Source organism: Loxodonta africana, chromosome 1 (assembly GCF_030014295.1).
Source record: "Loxodonta africana isolate mLoxAfr1 chromosome 1, mLoxAfr1.hap2, whole genome shotgun sequence".
Classification (NCBI taxonomy): domain Eukaryota; kingdom Metazoa; phylum Chordata; class Mammalia; order Proboscidea; family Elephantidae; genus Loxodonta; species Loxodonta africana.
In genome coordinates, this window is record NC_087342.1 from 141,918,236 (window position 1) to 141,933,126 (window position 14,891).

Here is a 14,891-nt window from a genome sequence, read left to right on the forward strand (position 1 = left end):
TAGTCACAGGCACAGAGGTTTGGACTTTCATATTTCTTTTGGGTTCAGTGAATAATGCTTACTCTGGACAAGCTTTTGGATCCCAGTTTATATAAATTTATTTCAAGTTTTTGTATCCCAGGAGTCTGTTATGCCTTTAAAATTCTATTAGCTCATTACCCCAGTTCTCATATTTGGGTGCCCTGTAAACCTGTAGACATCAGTAATCTGAGCTGCATTCTAGGGTTAATAATGCAGTCTACTTTTAGGTGTATGACCATAAAATTCTTTAAAAGGAGTCCTAATGTGTGTGTGTGTGTGTGTATATATATATGTATATATGTATGTATATATATGTATATATGTGTATATATGTATATATACATTTTTTATATGTATATATATATAGTTCACATGTTATATATATATATACACACACATATATATATAAAGTATTATACTTGAAGTAGCAGTATAGGCTTGATTCTCACAATCTGATGTGAGAAGGTTTTGGAAATTATAAAGTACTAATGGTAGAACTGTTATCTAACAAGAGTAAGTCTGTGATCCATTATAGTTTCCTTGCTTTTAATTCCTGTGAGCCACAGAAAGAACCCACTGCAAGGGGGTTGAGAATAGCCTTTCTTGTGATTATGGGATGACACAGTGGTTTCTTTTTCCAACCGCCATATGTGGTGATTAGGCTCTTTGGAATGACATTGGGGGTACTCTCTGAGCAAACAGCAACAGCCTTCCAAATATCTTATAATAAATAAAGTATGTAAGACATTTTTCCCAGCCAGATGTGATAGTCAGTAATAAAGGAATCAGTTTAAACACAATAGTAAGGGAATAAATTTAAACTAAAACACAAGAGAAGACATCCTGCCAAACTGGGATGCACATTCTCATTAAAATTATGCAGATTCAATTTATTCCTTCAGCAAATATTCATTGAGCACCTTCTGGAACAAGGTGTTCTAGAAATAGAGAACATAACAGTGACCAGAGCAGAAAACATCTTGCCCTCTTGGAGCTAAGATTCTTTTGGGGGAGAAAATCACTAAACAAATGTGCTAATACTTATTTAGGTCAGGTCATAATACATTTTATGAAGAAATATGAAACTGCTTAAAGAATAGAGAATTTAAGGGAGGTGCTATGTTCAGATGGTTGGTGTTATGAATTGTACCTTCCAAAAATATATGTTGAAATCCTAAACCCTGTGCCTGTAAATATGGCCCTGTCTAAAAATAGGTTTTTTTTTTTTTGTATTGTTAATGAGGTCATACCACTGTAGGATGAGTTCTAAGCCTAATACTTCTGAGTTATAAAAGAGCAGAATAGACATAGAGACACACACATGGGTAAGATAGACGTTAAGGAACATGAAGGAATGCCAAGGAACTCCAGGGACTACTGACAAGAAAGGACCTAGAGCCACACCTTGAAATTAAATTTCTAACCTCCTGAACTGCGAGAAATTTTTTTCTTTTAAGCCACCCACTTGTGATATTTTTTGTTACAGTAACGCTAGGTAACTTAGACACTTGGTCAGGAATGACTGCTGTCAGTTGGTGCCCTTTGAGTGGATACTTGGTTTAAGTAAAGGAGGAAGTCAGGTAAATATCTTGAATAGCAAGTGCAAAGAGATTGTGGCAGGAACACGCTTGGCTTGTTGGAGGCTGGTGTGACTGTAGTAAGAATGAACAAGGGTTGTAGGAGATGACATTGGAGAAGTAACTAACACCAGTTCAGGAAGAAAATAGGAATGCCTCTCTCACCATTATCAATCAATCTGGAGGGTCTAATTATGACATAAGACTAGAAATTAAAAAGTTGTGATAAATATGAAAAAAATTTATATTTTAGAGGGCATGACTGTACATTTGTGAGACCCAGGAGACTTTAACTAAAGAATAGTAGGATTAATAAAGAATTGAGAAAGGAAGCTCAGTACATAATATTAAAAAATCAAATGGTTCCCCCGTACTACTAACAAATACCCAGAAATGGAAAATGACAAAAATATCCCACTCATAACATCAACAAATAAAGTATAAAATACTAAGGAATACATGTTATAAGAAAGATTGACATTTGAAGAAAATAGTAAAATCGTATGGAAGGCCTTAAAACAAGACTGGAACATACTGTGTTTTTGGATGATACATATAGTATCATATATGATACTATATGTGAAAAAATCCCTGCTCTACGAATTTTTTACATTTCCTAATATATCACAATTCCAATATATTCTATGACCACTGATTTGTTTACTCAGCAAATATTTTTTGTGGGCCTACTATGTTCTAGACGCTGTGCTGGCCATTGGGGATACAATGGTAAGCATAATAAACAAGGTTCCTGCCTTCAGAGATATCATAATGGAGAGAAAGGATTAATCAAAATAGAAACAGTCATAGAAAAGTAAATTTATAATAGGGATAAGAACTAACCTTATAAGTAATGTGAAGTAAATATTAATCTACTTCAATTCTGATTTAATTGCAAACCAATGATGTTTTTTGTGGAATCCATGCCTCAGGAAGAAAAAAAAATAAGATATTTTCTAGTACTCAGTCCAGTGCACATCTATAGTATGCACTCAAATATGGAGACATGTAACAAGAGATTAATAAATAAAACTAGAATCATAACTATCAGTGCATTTCAAAAGCATATTTTTTCTTTGATAGTTACTGCATTATTAACACATGAAGGCTATTTACCTTTTCATCAACTCCAGAGGTTTCATCACAATAGTGACTGACTAGTTCTTTTGGACCCTGAAGAGAGAAGCATCCCTTAGAACTAGTTATTTGTCTGTTTTTTTTCAAAGGTCTGTTCTTTCATCAGGAAACTTACCATGGGGCTTCTTTAAACAGTAACAATCCCTTTTCACTACCATATATGCACATATTTATATTTTTTCTATAGCATATCTATCTTATTTCTACCTATCTCTGCCTCATCTGCTCTCACACTATGGCAAGCACATTAAAGAAACACGACAGAAACCCAAGAAAAAAAAATTACCCAGGAGTCGATCCTGTAATCAAATCATTATCTTCATTTGTTTGTATTACCATGTGAATATGTAATTTGCATAGTAATATAAAAATATCACAAGTAGAATTTAGTGTTTTATGTTTTCATTTAATATTTTTTGTTGCCTTTTTTTTTTTAAGTCTTCTTTCCCCACTTCTCAATCCATACCTAACTAACATATCTAATGGGAACAGATTAGTGTGTTTATTTTTATATTATCAAGAACCGAGGGCTTTCTTGCGTCTAATTATTATTTCCATTTAGCACCTTCTTTGCTCTTATCTCATTAGTAGAGCAATGCCTAAAATGTCCTAATTCCAGTAACAAATCAAAATTTCAGTTCATTTCATAGTCAAAGGTTCAGATTTCCACTTTAAGCCATTTCTCAAAAAAGGCCATTATTGTTCTTACCTGCCTCTGGATTTCTTCTCTCTGGATTGGTGGTTCCCAGCTATTTATCAGAATGAAGTGCTTATTACTCTTAACCCTATTCATCTTAATTAGGCCTCCCTGGCTCAGAGCGATTATTTAGAATTTCTTTAGGTAAAAAGGCCATGTCTGTGTGAAGTTCTTAATCTCTGCTTGTCAAATGTCTAGTGAAATGGACTACTACTGTATAGTCTCAATTCATGAGACCTCCTCCTCTTCTGTGGCATTCTGGCTTGTCTGTGGGGTAAGGATGCCTAGTGTCTCACTATTGCAAGTGTTTGTAGTGTTTCTTTCACTGGTTGTTTTGCCCTCTTGATAAGCCACAGACCTGTATTATCTCTTCCTTATATCAGACTCTTTGACTATTATTGCATGAAGAAACCAAGAAAATAGTTTTAAAAGAACATTGTGGCTAGTGGAAAATTTGGCAGTGACTGTGGGTGATGGTTGTATATGATTAATGTAATTAATATCACTAAATTGTACACCTGAAAAGTGTAGAATTGCCAAATGTTGTGTTATATATGTTTTTTGCAACAATAAAAACAAAACAAAACAAGATCATTGTGTTTATATACTGGAATATTGGTAGGTGGGAACTTAACTTTTTTATGGCTATGATCAGAGATAGAATAGGAATGTTTGTGTGCCTCGCTAGAGTTTAAACCTGTATGTAAATTCAGATCTGAGATAAAGATTTTGAATAGATTAGTAACTTAGTAGTAAATGAGGTCTTAAATTTATATTGTTCTTTGGCTCTCAGAGCAGATTATAGCAACAACAATGTCTGTCATTAATTAAGCACATTACATTTGCTCCGTATGTAACCTTAAAAGATACTTGCTATTGTCATATCCATTTTACTTTTTAAAAAAATTTTTTATTGTGCTTTAAGTGAAAGTTTACAAATCGTCAGTCTCATACACAAATTTATATACACCTTGCTATATACTCCTAAATGCTCTCCCCCTAATGAGACAGCCCTTTCCTTCCCTCCACTCTCTCTTTTCGTGTCCATTCCTCCAGCTTCTAACCCTGTCTGCCTTCTCATCTCCCCCTCAGGTAAGAGATGCCAACATACTCTCAAGTGTCTACTTGATCCAAGAAGCTCATTCTTCACCAGCATCTTTTTCTGTCCCATTGTCTAGTCCAATCCCTGTCTGAAAGAGTTGGCTTTGGGAATAGATCCTGTCCTGGGCTAAGAGAAGGTCTGGGGGCCATGACCACCAGGGTCCTTCTAGTCTCAGTCAGACCATTAAGTCTAGTCTTTCTATGAGAAATTGGGGTTTGCATCCCACTGTTCTCCTGCTCCCTCAGGGGTTCTGTGTTGTGTTCCCTGTCAGGGCAGTCATCGGTTGTAGCCAGGCACCATCTAGTTCTTCTGGTCTCAGGCTGATGTAAGTCTCTGGTTTATGTGGCCCTTCCTGTCTCTTCTTGTGTCCTTGGTGTTCTTCATCCTTTCTTGCTCCAGGTGGGTTGAGACCAATTGATGCATCTTAGATGGCTGCTTGCTAGCATTTAAGACCCCAGACGCCACTCTCCAAAGTGGGATGCAGAATGTTTTCTTAATAGATTTTATTATGCCAATTGACTTAGATGTTTCCTAAAACCATGGCCCCCAAACCCCCGCCTCTGCTACACTGGTCTTCGAAGCATTCAGTTTATTCAGGAAACTTCTTTGCTTTTGGTTTAGTCCAGTCGTGCTGACCTCATCGATTTTACTTTTGAGGAAACAAATGCTTAGGCAAATATCTAGCCTAGGGTTGATGGCTAAAAATATACGTGCCAGTTCCTAGACTAGTGTCTTCTATAAAGTAGGAGAGATTATTTTTTAGTTCATGCCTGAGCTGGGATTTGAACCTAGGTTTACCTGATACCAAAGCCTATGTTCTTGATCTTAAGGCAATTTATTCTCCCTTGATTGCCATGTAATACTGTCTGAAGGCCAATGGCAGTTAGTATGTCCTATGGAAATAATTACATGAAATACAATTAAGTCCAACCAGTTCTCCTTAGAGTTGCTTGAATAGTGGATAGGATCATTTAGAGTTATATCCTGCTTCTTGAACAATCTTGTTGTCATCTTTGAGCTTTATGCAGCATCAGATGACAACAGAACAATAGTCTGATTATACTGTGGTACAAACAGTAAAGCTGTCAGGAGTTGATACTTCTGTGAGCACTGGCATTGGGAACCGCTGGCCAGTAATGGCGTTTAAATGGGAACGGCTCTGTTTAGCTGAAGAACTAGGGAATCAATGACTGAGCTGCCGGTAAGATCAGGTTATGCTTATAACCAGTGCTCCATGTGCAAAGGTTGAGTTTGCAGTCCTTTATGTATATATATATAACTAATTTATTTGTACTAGTTTATTCAAAGTCTTATTCAAAACAATTGGTCTTCTTTACCACTTTAGATGTTCTGTTGTTTTTTAATAAAACATTAGGTTATGAATTATTGCCTTTTCTCTTTAATGTGTTGCTGTGTTCCCAGAGCGCTTTTATCCATACAGCTAATTATAGAATGGCACTGTATTATGGTAATTTTTTTATATGCATATTCTCAGCTAAACCAAAGATTGTTTGAAAAAAGGGCTGTTTTATCCAATCTTATAGTCTTCATCTGATGACAGACTTATGTGGTCAGTAAATGTTGAATAGATTTCAATTGTAAAATCAAAGTCTACTCTTTTGGTTTTGGTTGTTTAGAATATACATATGTATTCACTTAAATATGACTCAAACTATAAGTCTCAGTTTAGCTGTAAAAAAAAAATTATGTCTGAATATAAATGTAATTTTAGGCCTGAATATCTTATATATTTCCATATATAGCCCAAGTCTCTCTATCGTTTATATGGAAAAAAGCTAAAGCCCTCACTATATGGCTCTTTCAAGCATTTTACATATAACTCATTTATTCCTTACAACATCAGCATGAGGTAGCTAAAATGAAAATACTGACAGAGAGAGATTAAATAACTTCCTCCAAGTCACATGCCAAGAAGGGCTGAACCAGGATTTGAGCCAATATAGTCTAGTCTAGCTCCAGAGTGTGCTTTTAACCACTACTCTAGCCTGCCTCATTTACCTGTGTATATAATATTCATGTGAGTATATATACAGAAAAAAGAGAGATTGAAAGAAATTTTTTCCACTTGATATTTTGTAATGGCCGTTATATCATTTTTTAGAAAATATATAATATTTTACAGAAAAAAATATATTTTTTCATATAGCTTTACTTCAAGAGAAATTTAGATTCCTTGGAGTGAGCTTGGAAGAGAGCCAACTGAAGAGAAAGGGAAATATAAACCGTGTTATTGTAGAAGACACTGTGGGTATTTCACTTTGAGAACATTTTATAAGGGAATTGAAAGTGGTTTTCAAATATTTGAAGGCAGTAATTAGTAGAGAATTCAGCTTTGTTCTTTATAGTTTTGGCAGATAAATTTAGAACCACTGAGCAGACACTTTAGAGCAAAAAGTTTTTGCTCAGGGTAAGGAGGAATTTTCTGCATCGATGGGCCTCCTTAGGAGCTGATGAGTTTTTTCTCACTAGAATTCTCAGAAATAGGTTGGAAACAAGGATGTTACTGAAGATAGTAGGCATTTGGCTGATAGGATCATTGAACCTAGGGGGCCAGATTTAAGGTTCCTTCCAATCTGATTCGTTGATGCTGTGCAGAGATCCTGTTTTATTGATTTATCCTCATCATATACTTTAGCACCTAGAAAAGTTCTTCCATGTAGATGATTTCTATGGAAGCTCATGCTCCTTAATCCCGGTAATCACAAAAATATGTTTATCAAATGGTTATTATACTAAGCTTATGGAAAATCATTTATCGAAATTAGTGATGATTGTTGCTAGTGTCATTTATTCCTTACAACATCAGCATGAGGTAGCTACAATGAAAATACTGACAGAGATTAAATAACTCTCCCCAAGTCACATGCCAAGAAGGGCTGAACCAGGATTTGAGCTCATATAGTCTAGTCTAGCTCCAGAGTGTGCTTTAACCACTACTCTAGCCTGCCTCATTTACCTGCGTATATAATCTTCATGAGAGTATATATACAGAAAAATGGGTTTACTATGTTTCAGGCATTTTGTTAAGCACCTCGTAAATATTACCTTATTTGCCTTCACATTAACTCTATTGGGTAAGTACTAGTGTTATCTGTCTCCATTTTATAGGTGAATAAACTTGCCCATTTGCACATTAGCCAGTAAACTGGCATAGCCAAGACTTGACCCAAGGGCTTTCTGACTCCAAAACTCATATGCTTAATACTGCAGAAACTTTCAACTTTCTAGCCTAGATCATAAATTGAAAATCAAGGTAATTAGCATTCTTAGGTTCTCAGAATGTGATGATTTTGTTGTTTATATTAGGAGAAAAGATTTAGGTCATCTGCATTAATTTGGGCCATACCACTACAAAAAAGGGAAAATGTAAAATAGAAGGAGGAATAGGGTAAGTGAAGGGAGCAAGGACATTGTTGTGTGGAAATCATTTCATATCTTGTACATTATGTTATAAAGCTTTATGTAAATGTATCACTTAAAGTTCTATTTTGGCTTACGTAATTTTATAAAATCAAACTTTTTTTTCTTTAAAGTAAAAAATGGTTGTTAAGGAGATTTATTGTCTTTAAATTATTCAGTAAGCAACCTTTGTTACCTTTGAGGGGGAAAGTGCTTCCTGGTATTGATGCCAGTATATAGAAGCTTTGGCTGTCTTTCTCTCTCCCCCTCTGTCCATCTCTCTCTTACAGAGGCAGTAGTAGGAGCCCTGCTGGCTCTGTGGTTAAAGAGCTTGGCCGATAACCGGAAGATCAATAGTTGGAACCTACCATCTGCTGTATGGGAGAAAAATGTGGCAGTCTGCTTCCTTAAAGATTCATAGCCTTGGAAACCACATGGGGCAGTTCTATCCTGTTCTTTAGGGTTGCTGAGTTGGAATTGACTTGACCGTAATGGGTTTGGTTTTTGATACAGAAGCAGTGTGTGTCTTGAAGCACCACCCTATGGTAACTGCATGAATGGAAAAGCCATTGTTGTACATTAAACAATGAAGAGTCTGGACCAGTTCTATCCAACAGAACTTTCTGCAAAAGATGTAGGACATGGCCTATATGTATGCTGTCCAGTAGTGTAGCCATTAGCCACGTGTGGCTACTGAGCACTTGAAATGTAGTTAGTGTGATTGAGGAACTAAATTTTTTATTTAAATTTAAATTAAATGCCCACGTGTGACTAGTAGCTACTGTCTTGGGCAGTGTGAGTGAGGACACTTATGTGGCTGAATTGACAAGTGAAAGGTTATATTTTAAAATCAATTATATTTCCTTTAGTATTTATCACTTTTTTCTCCCTCTCCCTTCAATGGGAAGTTTGACAGAATTCAAGTATTCAAAAAGTATAGAATATAATATTCTGAATACCCTTACGCCTAACACCCAGCATTGATAAATTGTAACATTTTACAAGTGTGCTCCAGTTCTTTTTAAAGAAAAAACATTAGTGTTTTAGTTGAAATTACCTGTGTACCTCTTCTAAGTTTTGCTTCCCACCTTTCCTCCTAGAAGTACACCATCCTGAATATTTGTATTCGTAATTTGCATGCATGTTTTTATACTTTTACTGCATACACATATATAGTATTGCTTTGCATATTGTACATTTTTAAAATATATGCTATCTCACTGTACATTCTACAACTTGTTCTTTTTTTGATCTGTATTGCATTTTTCTAAAGTCATTCATCCAACAAATATTTATTGAACATCTGCTATGTGCTAGGCATTTTTCTGGGGGCATGGGATACATTAGTAAGCCAAACAAAGATGCCTGCTCTCTTGGCTTTAATATTCTAGCTATAGGAGACAGACAATATATAATAAACATTAAAAAAATTTTTTTGGTAATATGTTAGCAGGAGACACTAGGAAAAAGAAAAAGTAGGTTAGGATGAGGGGGAGTAAAAGTGTTAAAAGGTTAGAAGGCAGAGGGTTGCAATTTGAAATAGATTGATCAGAGTAGGCCTCGTTGAGTAGGTAACGTTTGAACAATGTATTGAAGCAGGTGGGAAGGGGGGCATGCAGCATCCTGGGGGAAGGGATGTACCAGGCAGAGGGATGGCCAGTACAAGGAACAAAAGGCAGAAGTATGCCTAGTGTAGTTAGGAAACACCAAGGGGATTAGTGTAGCTGGAGTGTGGTTAATGGAAAGGAGTGTGGTAGGAGATGAGATGAGAGAGGTTGAGAAGGGGAGTGCTAGTATTTTCACTTCTGCTCTGAAGTGGGGCCATTGTGAGTGAAATGGTATAATATGTTATAAAAAGCTTGATTCAGCTGCTGTGTTGGAATACACTGAGTAGAGCCGGGAGAATAATTAGGAGGCTATTGTAGTAATTTAGAAGAGAAATGATGGTGGCTTGGACCAAGTTGTGTAATAGTAGGGGTGGCTGAGAGAAGTGGTCAGGTTCTGAGTGTTTTTGAAAGTAGAGCCAATGGGATTTCCTGATGGATTGGGTGTAGAGTGTGGGAAAGAGGAGTCAAAGATGATTCCAATTTTTTGGCCAGAGCAATTGGAAGGGTGGAGTCTCTACTGACTGAAATGAGATGACCACAAGGATGAACTTTGTGGAAGGAAGATCAGGAATTCAGGTTTGGCTGTATTGTGTTTCAGATGTACTGTTTGAACCTGGAGGCTGGGAAAGAGATCTGAGCTGGGAATGTAAACTTAAATGTTGCTAGCATATATATATAGATAGATAGATGGTATAATCCATGAGACTGAATACGATCACTAGGGTGGTGAGTAAAAATATATAGATGGTATAATCCATGAGACTGAATACGATCACTAGGGTGGTGAGAATAGACAGAAAATAAGTACAGGGAGGAAGCCTTGAGACAGTAACATTTAGAGATCAGAAAGAAGAGAAGGGACAGCAGAGGAGACTGAAAAGGAGCAACCAGTAAGATAGGAGGAAATTCAAGGGAGTATGATACTTTGCAAGCCAAATGAAGAAAAGTATCATATAGGGGGGTGTGGTCAGCTGTGCCAAATGATTCTGATAGGGCCTCTAAGCTGAACATTGAGAACTGAGCAATTGGTTTATCATCAGAGAGGCCATTGGTTAACTTAATGGGAAAAAACATAGTGGAATGTTAGGGCACATTTAAGAGAAAATGAGAGGAAGGAATTGACAGCTGCTAATGTAGAAAACTCTAAAGGAGTTTTGTAGCAAAAGAAAGCAAAGGAGGATGGTCTATGATGGTGGAAGTAGGGTCATAAGAATGTTTGTTACTGTTTTCTGTACTTTAAATATGTAGGATAAATAAAAACCTGATAGTAAGAGCATAAATTTTGATAATTTACTCATATATATGAATAATTTTTCTCATTTATTAATTCTAGCTGCTAGGGTTCTATTGCATGAATATCCCATAATTTATTTTTTCTCTTAATGGACATTTAAGTTGTTTTCCAGCTCTCTTTTACATGCAGTGTTTTTTTTTTTTTTTTAAAAATTTTTTTTCTTTTCTTTTATCTTATTCTAAATTTTTATTGTGCTTTAAGTGAAAGTTTACAAATCAAGTCAGTCTCTCATACAAAAATTTATATACACTTTGTTATATACTCCTACTCATAGCAACCCTATAAGTCGGAATCGACTTGACGGCACTGGGTTTGGTTTTGTTTGGTTTATATACTCCTAATTGCTCTACCCCTAATGAGACAGTACACTCCTTCCCTCCACTCTCTCTTTTCTCGTCCATTCGGCCAGCTTCTGACCCCCTCCACCCTCCCATCTCCCCTTCAGACAGGAGATGCCAACGTAGTCTGATGTGTCTACTTGATTGGAGAAGCTCATTCCTCATCAGCATCTTTTTCTATCCCTTTGTCCAGTCCAATCCATGTCTGAAGAGTTGGCTTTGGGAATGATTGCTGTCCTGGGCCAACAGAAGGTCCGGGGGCCATGACCAGCAGGTCCTTCTAGTTTCAGTCAAACCACTAAGTCTGGTCTTTTTATGAGAATTTGGGGTCTGCATTCCACTGCTCTTTTAGGGAGTTATTTTTGTGCATGTTTCCTTGTGCACATATGCAATGATTCTCTCTGGTAAATATCTGAAAGTGAAATTTCTGAGTCATAGGTTATCTGTATTTTCATCTTTATGAGATAATGTCAAATTGTTCAACAATGGGATTGTTCCATTTACATGCTTACAGTAGTGTGTGAGGGGTCTTGTCATGATGGATCTGTGTGAAATGGTATTCTCCTGGGTTAAAATCTGTATTTCCCAGATTGCTAGTAAGACAGTAAGAATTCTGGTTCCTCTTTTGTAAATTGCTTCCTGTTTTTTATTGGGGAAAAATAAAAATTTGTTTTTGATTTGTGGGACTTATGTCTTCTAGATAAGAAACCTTTATGAGTTCTTTGTACTACGAGTATCTTTTCTCAGTCTATGGCGTACATTTTCATTCTTTTAATGGTCTTTTTTTGATGTAGAAAAGTTTTAAATTTTGTCAATTTTATTCATCATTTATGGACTGTGCTGCTTGTTTCTCACATGAATCCTTCCTTATCACAAGATCATAAAGATATTTTCTTGTATTTCTTTGAACAGTTTTAAAATTCTATCTTTAAATCTTTAATCACACCTAATTTTTTTTAAGTGCAGTTTGAAGTAGGAACCGTATTTTATATTTGACCCTGCACCATTTATTATTGAATCATCTATCATTTCCCACAAATTTGTGGTGCCTCATCTGTTAGTATCTAATTTTCATGTACGCATGTGTTTGTTTTTGGGCTTCTATTGTGTTCCTTTGTGCTTTTTAGGTCTTTCCACAATACCTCACTGTCTTAACAGTATAAATCCATAAGCCCATTGCTGCCAAGTCGATTCCGACTCATAGACACCCAATAGGACAGAGTAGAACTGCCCCATAGAGTTTCCAAGGAGCACTTGGTGGATTTGAACTGCCGACCCTTTGGTTAGCAGCTGTAGTGCTTAACTACTATACCACCAGGGTTTCCTCTTAACAATATAGATATAGATATCTGTCAGAGCAAGTCTCCCCAACTTTTTCTTCTTCAGTTTTTCTTGGCTATTTTTGGTCCTTTTATTTTCTGTAAGAGTTTGAAGATGAGCTTGTCAAGTTGCCCCTCTCTCCCCCACTTCCAAAACCTGTTGGAATTTTGATGGGAATTGCAGTTAATGTATAGATAAATTGGGGAAGATGACATCTTAGCAGCAATGATTCATCCTTTCCATGAATATGTTATATCTCTCCATTTATTCAGGCCTTCCTGTGTTCTTCAGTAATCTCCTGTGTATTCTCCACAAACTTTTTGTTCTTGTTTGGTTAGATTTATTCTAAGATATTTTAGAGTTCAATGCTGTGATGAATAGAATCTTTTTTTCCCCCATTACTTTGTTTTCTTTTCCTACTGCTGATGTAGAAGAACATTATTTATCATTGAATACTGAGCTCTGTGGAGGTTGGATGAATTAGCAATAGAAAAGCAGTTTGGAGGAGGCAAATGAGGGACTGAACCAAGCAGCTTCAGTGAAAATGGAGAACGAGGCCTGGTTTCATGGCTCTCTGAGGCAGGCCCCAAAACTTGATGATTGAGTAGAGTAAAGGAGTGAAGTGAGGTGAAGGAAAAGGAACACTCAGAAGAAGGCTACTACATGGGTGACGATCCTGTTAAGTAAGACTGGCTGCTCAAGAGGACGTATTGAAGAAGGGTGGTTGAAAGGTCATTTGGGGACTGCATTCTAGTCAAGTGACTAGATCAGTCAGGGGTAAAGGTACATCTGTAACCTGAGTATTCAGATAGGGGTCAAAGTAGAGAATGATTTGCCAGTCAGTGGAGGTTGGTATACCTAGATCAGGCAAAGAGTTCTACCTTTTGATCAGGAGTTAAGGGGAAAGGACTCAAGCATGTAACACTGGGGCTCTAGAACCATATCCCAGCCACAGGCTAACTGGGCACTGTAGTCAGATCTAGTTGCTAAGAGATAACAGGATAAAATTTAGCTGTGAAGAAATGAAACAAAAGGGAATATAACCTAACATTGAGACCCAATGAGAAATACAAGGTTATTAGGAGAATGATACTGAGCTGGCTCATTCCCAGGCAAAAGTTTATTATGTTTTTCTTTCTCAGCACCAACATGAGGGCTGGAATGCCAGTGAGTATGAATTGAAGGGTGGAGTATCCCAATCAGGAGAAGGAGTAAGGAGTGGGGAGCGGTTCATGACAAATTTTGCTCCCTGATCAAGTGATAGGAAGCTGAATCAGTATATATCTGATATGGGACGATTCAGGGTGGATTGAAAGAACATTTTAAATTCATGTCTGGATAAAACCAGACAGATTAATTTAACCAGGCTAAATATTGTTTGACAGCAGTAAAAAGTTAATGAGAAAAGTCCTGAAGTATCTGTATTTTTTTAATCATATTTTAAATGTGTTTGTTATAAGTCTAGGGACTTAGAATTATGAAGGCTATATTTATTTTTGGCTATTGTAATAATAATTTATATAAGCATACACCCACTCCTCATTTATTGACATGATTAGGTTCCAACGACCAGGTCATTATGTGAAAATTGACATGCGAAAATGGAGGATGACCACATCAGATCATAGAGGATGACTACATCATTACATTACTACTAAATTATATCATTACGTTACTGCTAAACCACTAAGAATAATAGCCCAGCCAAGCTGACTTACAACCTTAACCATCATAGCCAGCATTACCCTTGCCTTGCAACTCGGTGTTTGTTATTGCTAGATGTGCACTGTTAATGTGCAAACTAGTCAGAAAGTAAATTTTTTACTATTGTTGTAAATGTGAAATGTCAGATAATGAGATAGTCGATAAGTGAGGAGTAGGTGTGTATGACCAGCTCACTTACCGTTTTCTTTCAGTAAACCGTGACAATGAAAAAATCACAAGCCCTAATTTTTTGTGAAGCGCCTAAGAGAAAATACACCATCTCCTTTTGCCTTGTCTCATAAACCTCTGTCTATAAAATGGCACCCCCAAGCGTCTGTCAGTTTGTTGTACTGTGGGGGCTTGTGTATTCTTGTGATGCTGGAAGCTATGCCGCCGCTATTCAGATACCAGCAGGGTCCCCCATGGCAGACAGGTTTCAGCTGAGCTTCCAGACTAAGACAGACTAGGAAGAAGGAGCTGGTGGTCTACTTCTGAAAAGAATTGGCCAGTGAAAATCTTATGAATAGCAGTAGGACATTGTCTGACATAGTGCAGGAAGATGAGACCCCCAGGTCGGAAGGCACTCAGAAGATGACTGGGGAAGAGCTGCCTCCTCAAAGTAGAGTTGACCTTAATGATCTGGAAGAAGCAAGCTTTCGGGACCTTCATTTGCT

At 36.8% G+C, this 14,891-nt stretch overlaps 1 protein-coding gene across 9 annotated transcripts in view; it reads left to right on the forward strand.

The window, feature by feature from the left end:
* The window catches only part of BCKDHB (branched chain keto acid dehydrogenase E1 subunit beta), a 285,086-nt gene that overhangs the window by 155,649 nt on the left and 114,546 nt on the right, over positions 1 to 14,891 (forward strand). Inside the window, exon 9 of one of the 9 annotated variants that reach the window (XM_064288340.1) lies at positions 8,245 to 10,971. The exons of the other annotated variants lie outside the window; for them this stretch is intronic. Coding sequence (XP_064144410.1) covers positions 8,245 to 8,253 — 9 coding nt within the window. The 3' untranslated portion in view covers positions 8,254 to 10,971. Of the gene's footprint in view, positions 1 to 8,244; positions 10,972 to 14,891 lie in introns of those variants that run through there. 9 annotated transcript variants of the gene reach the window in all.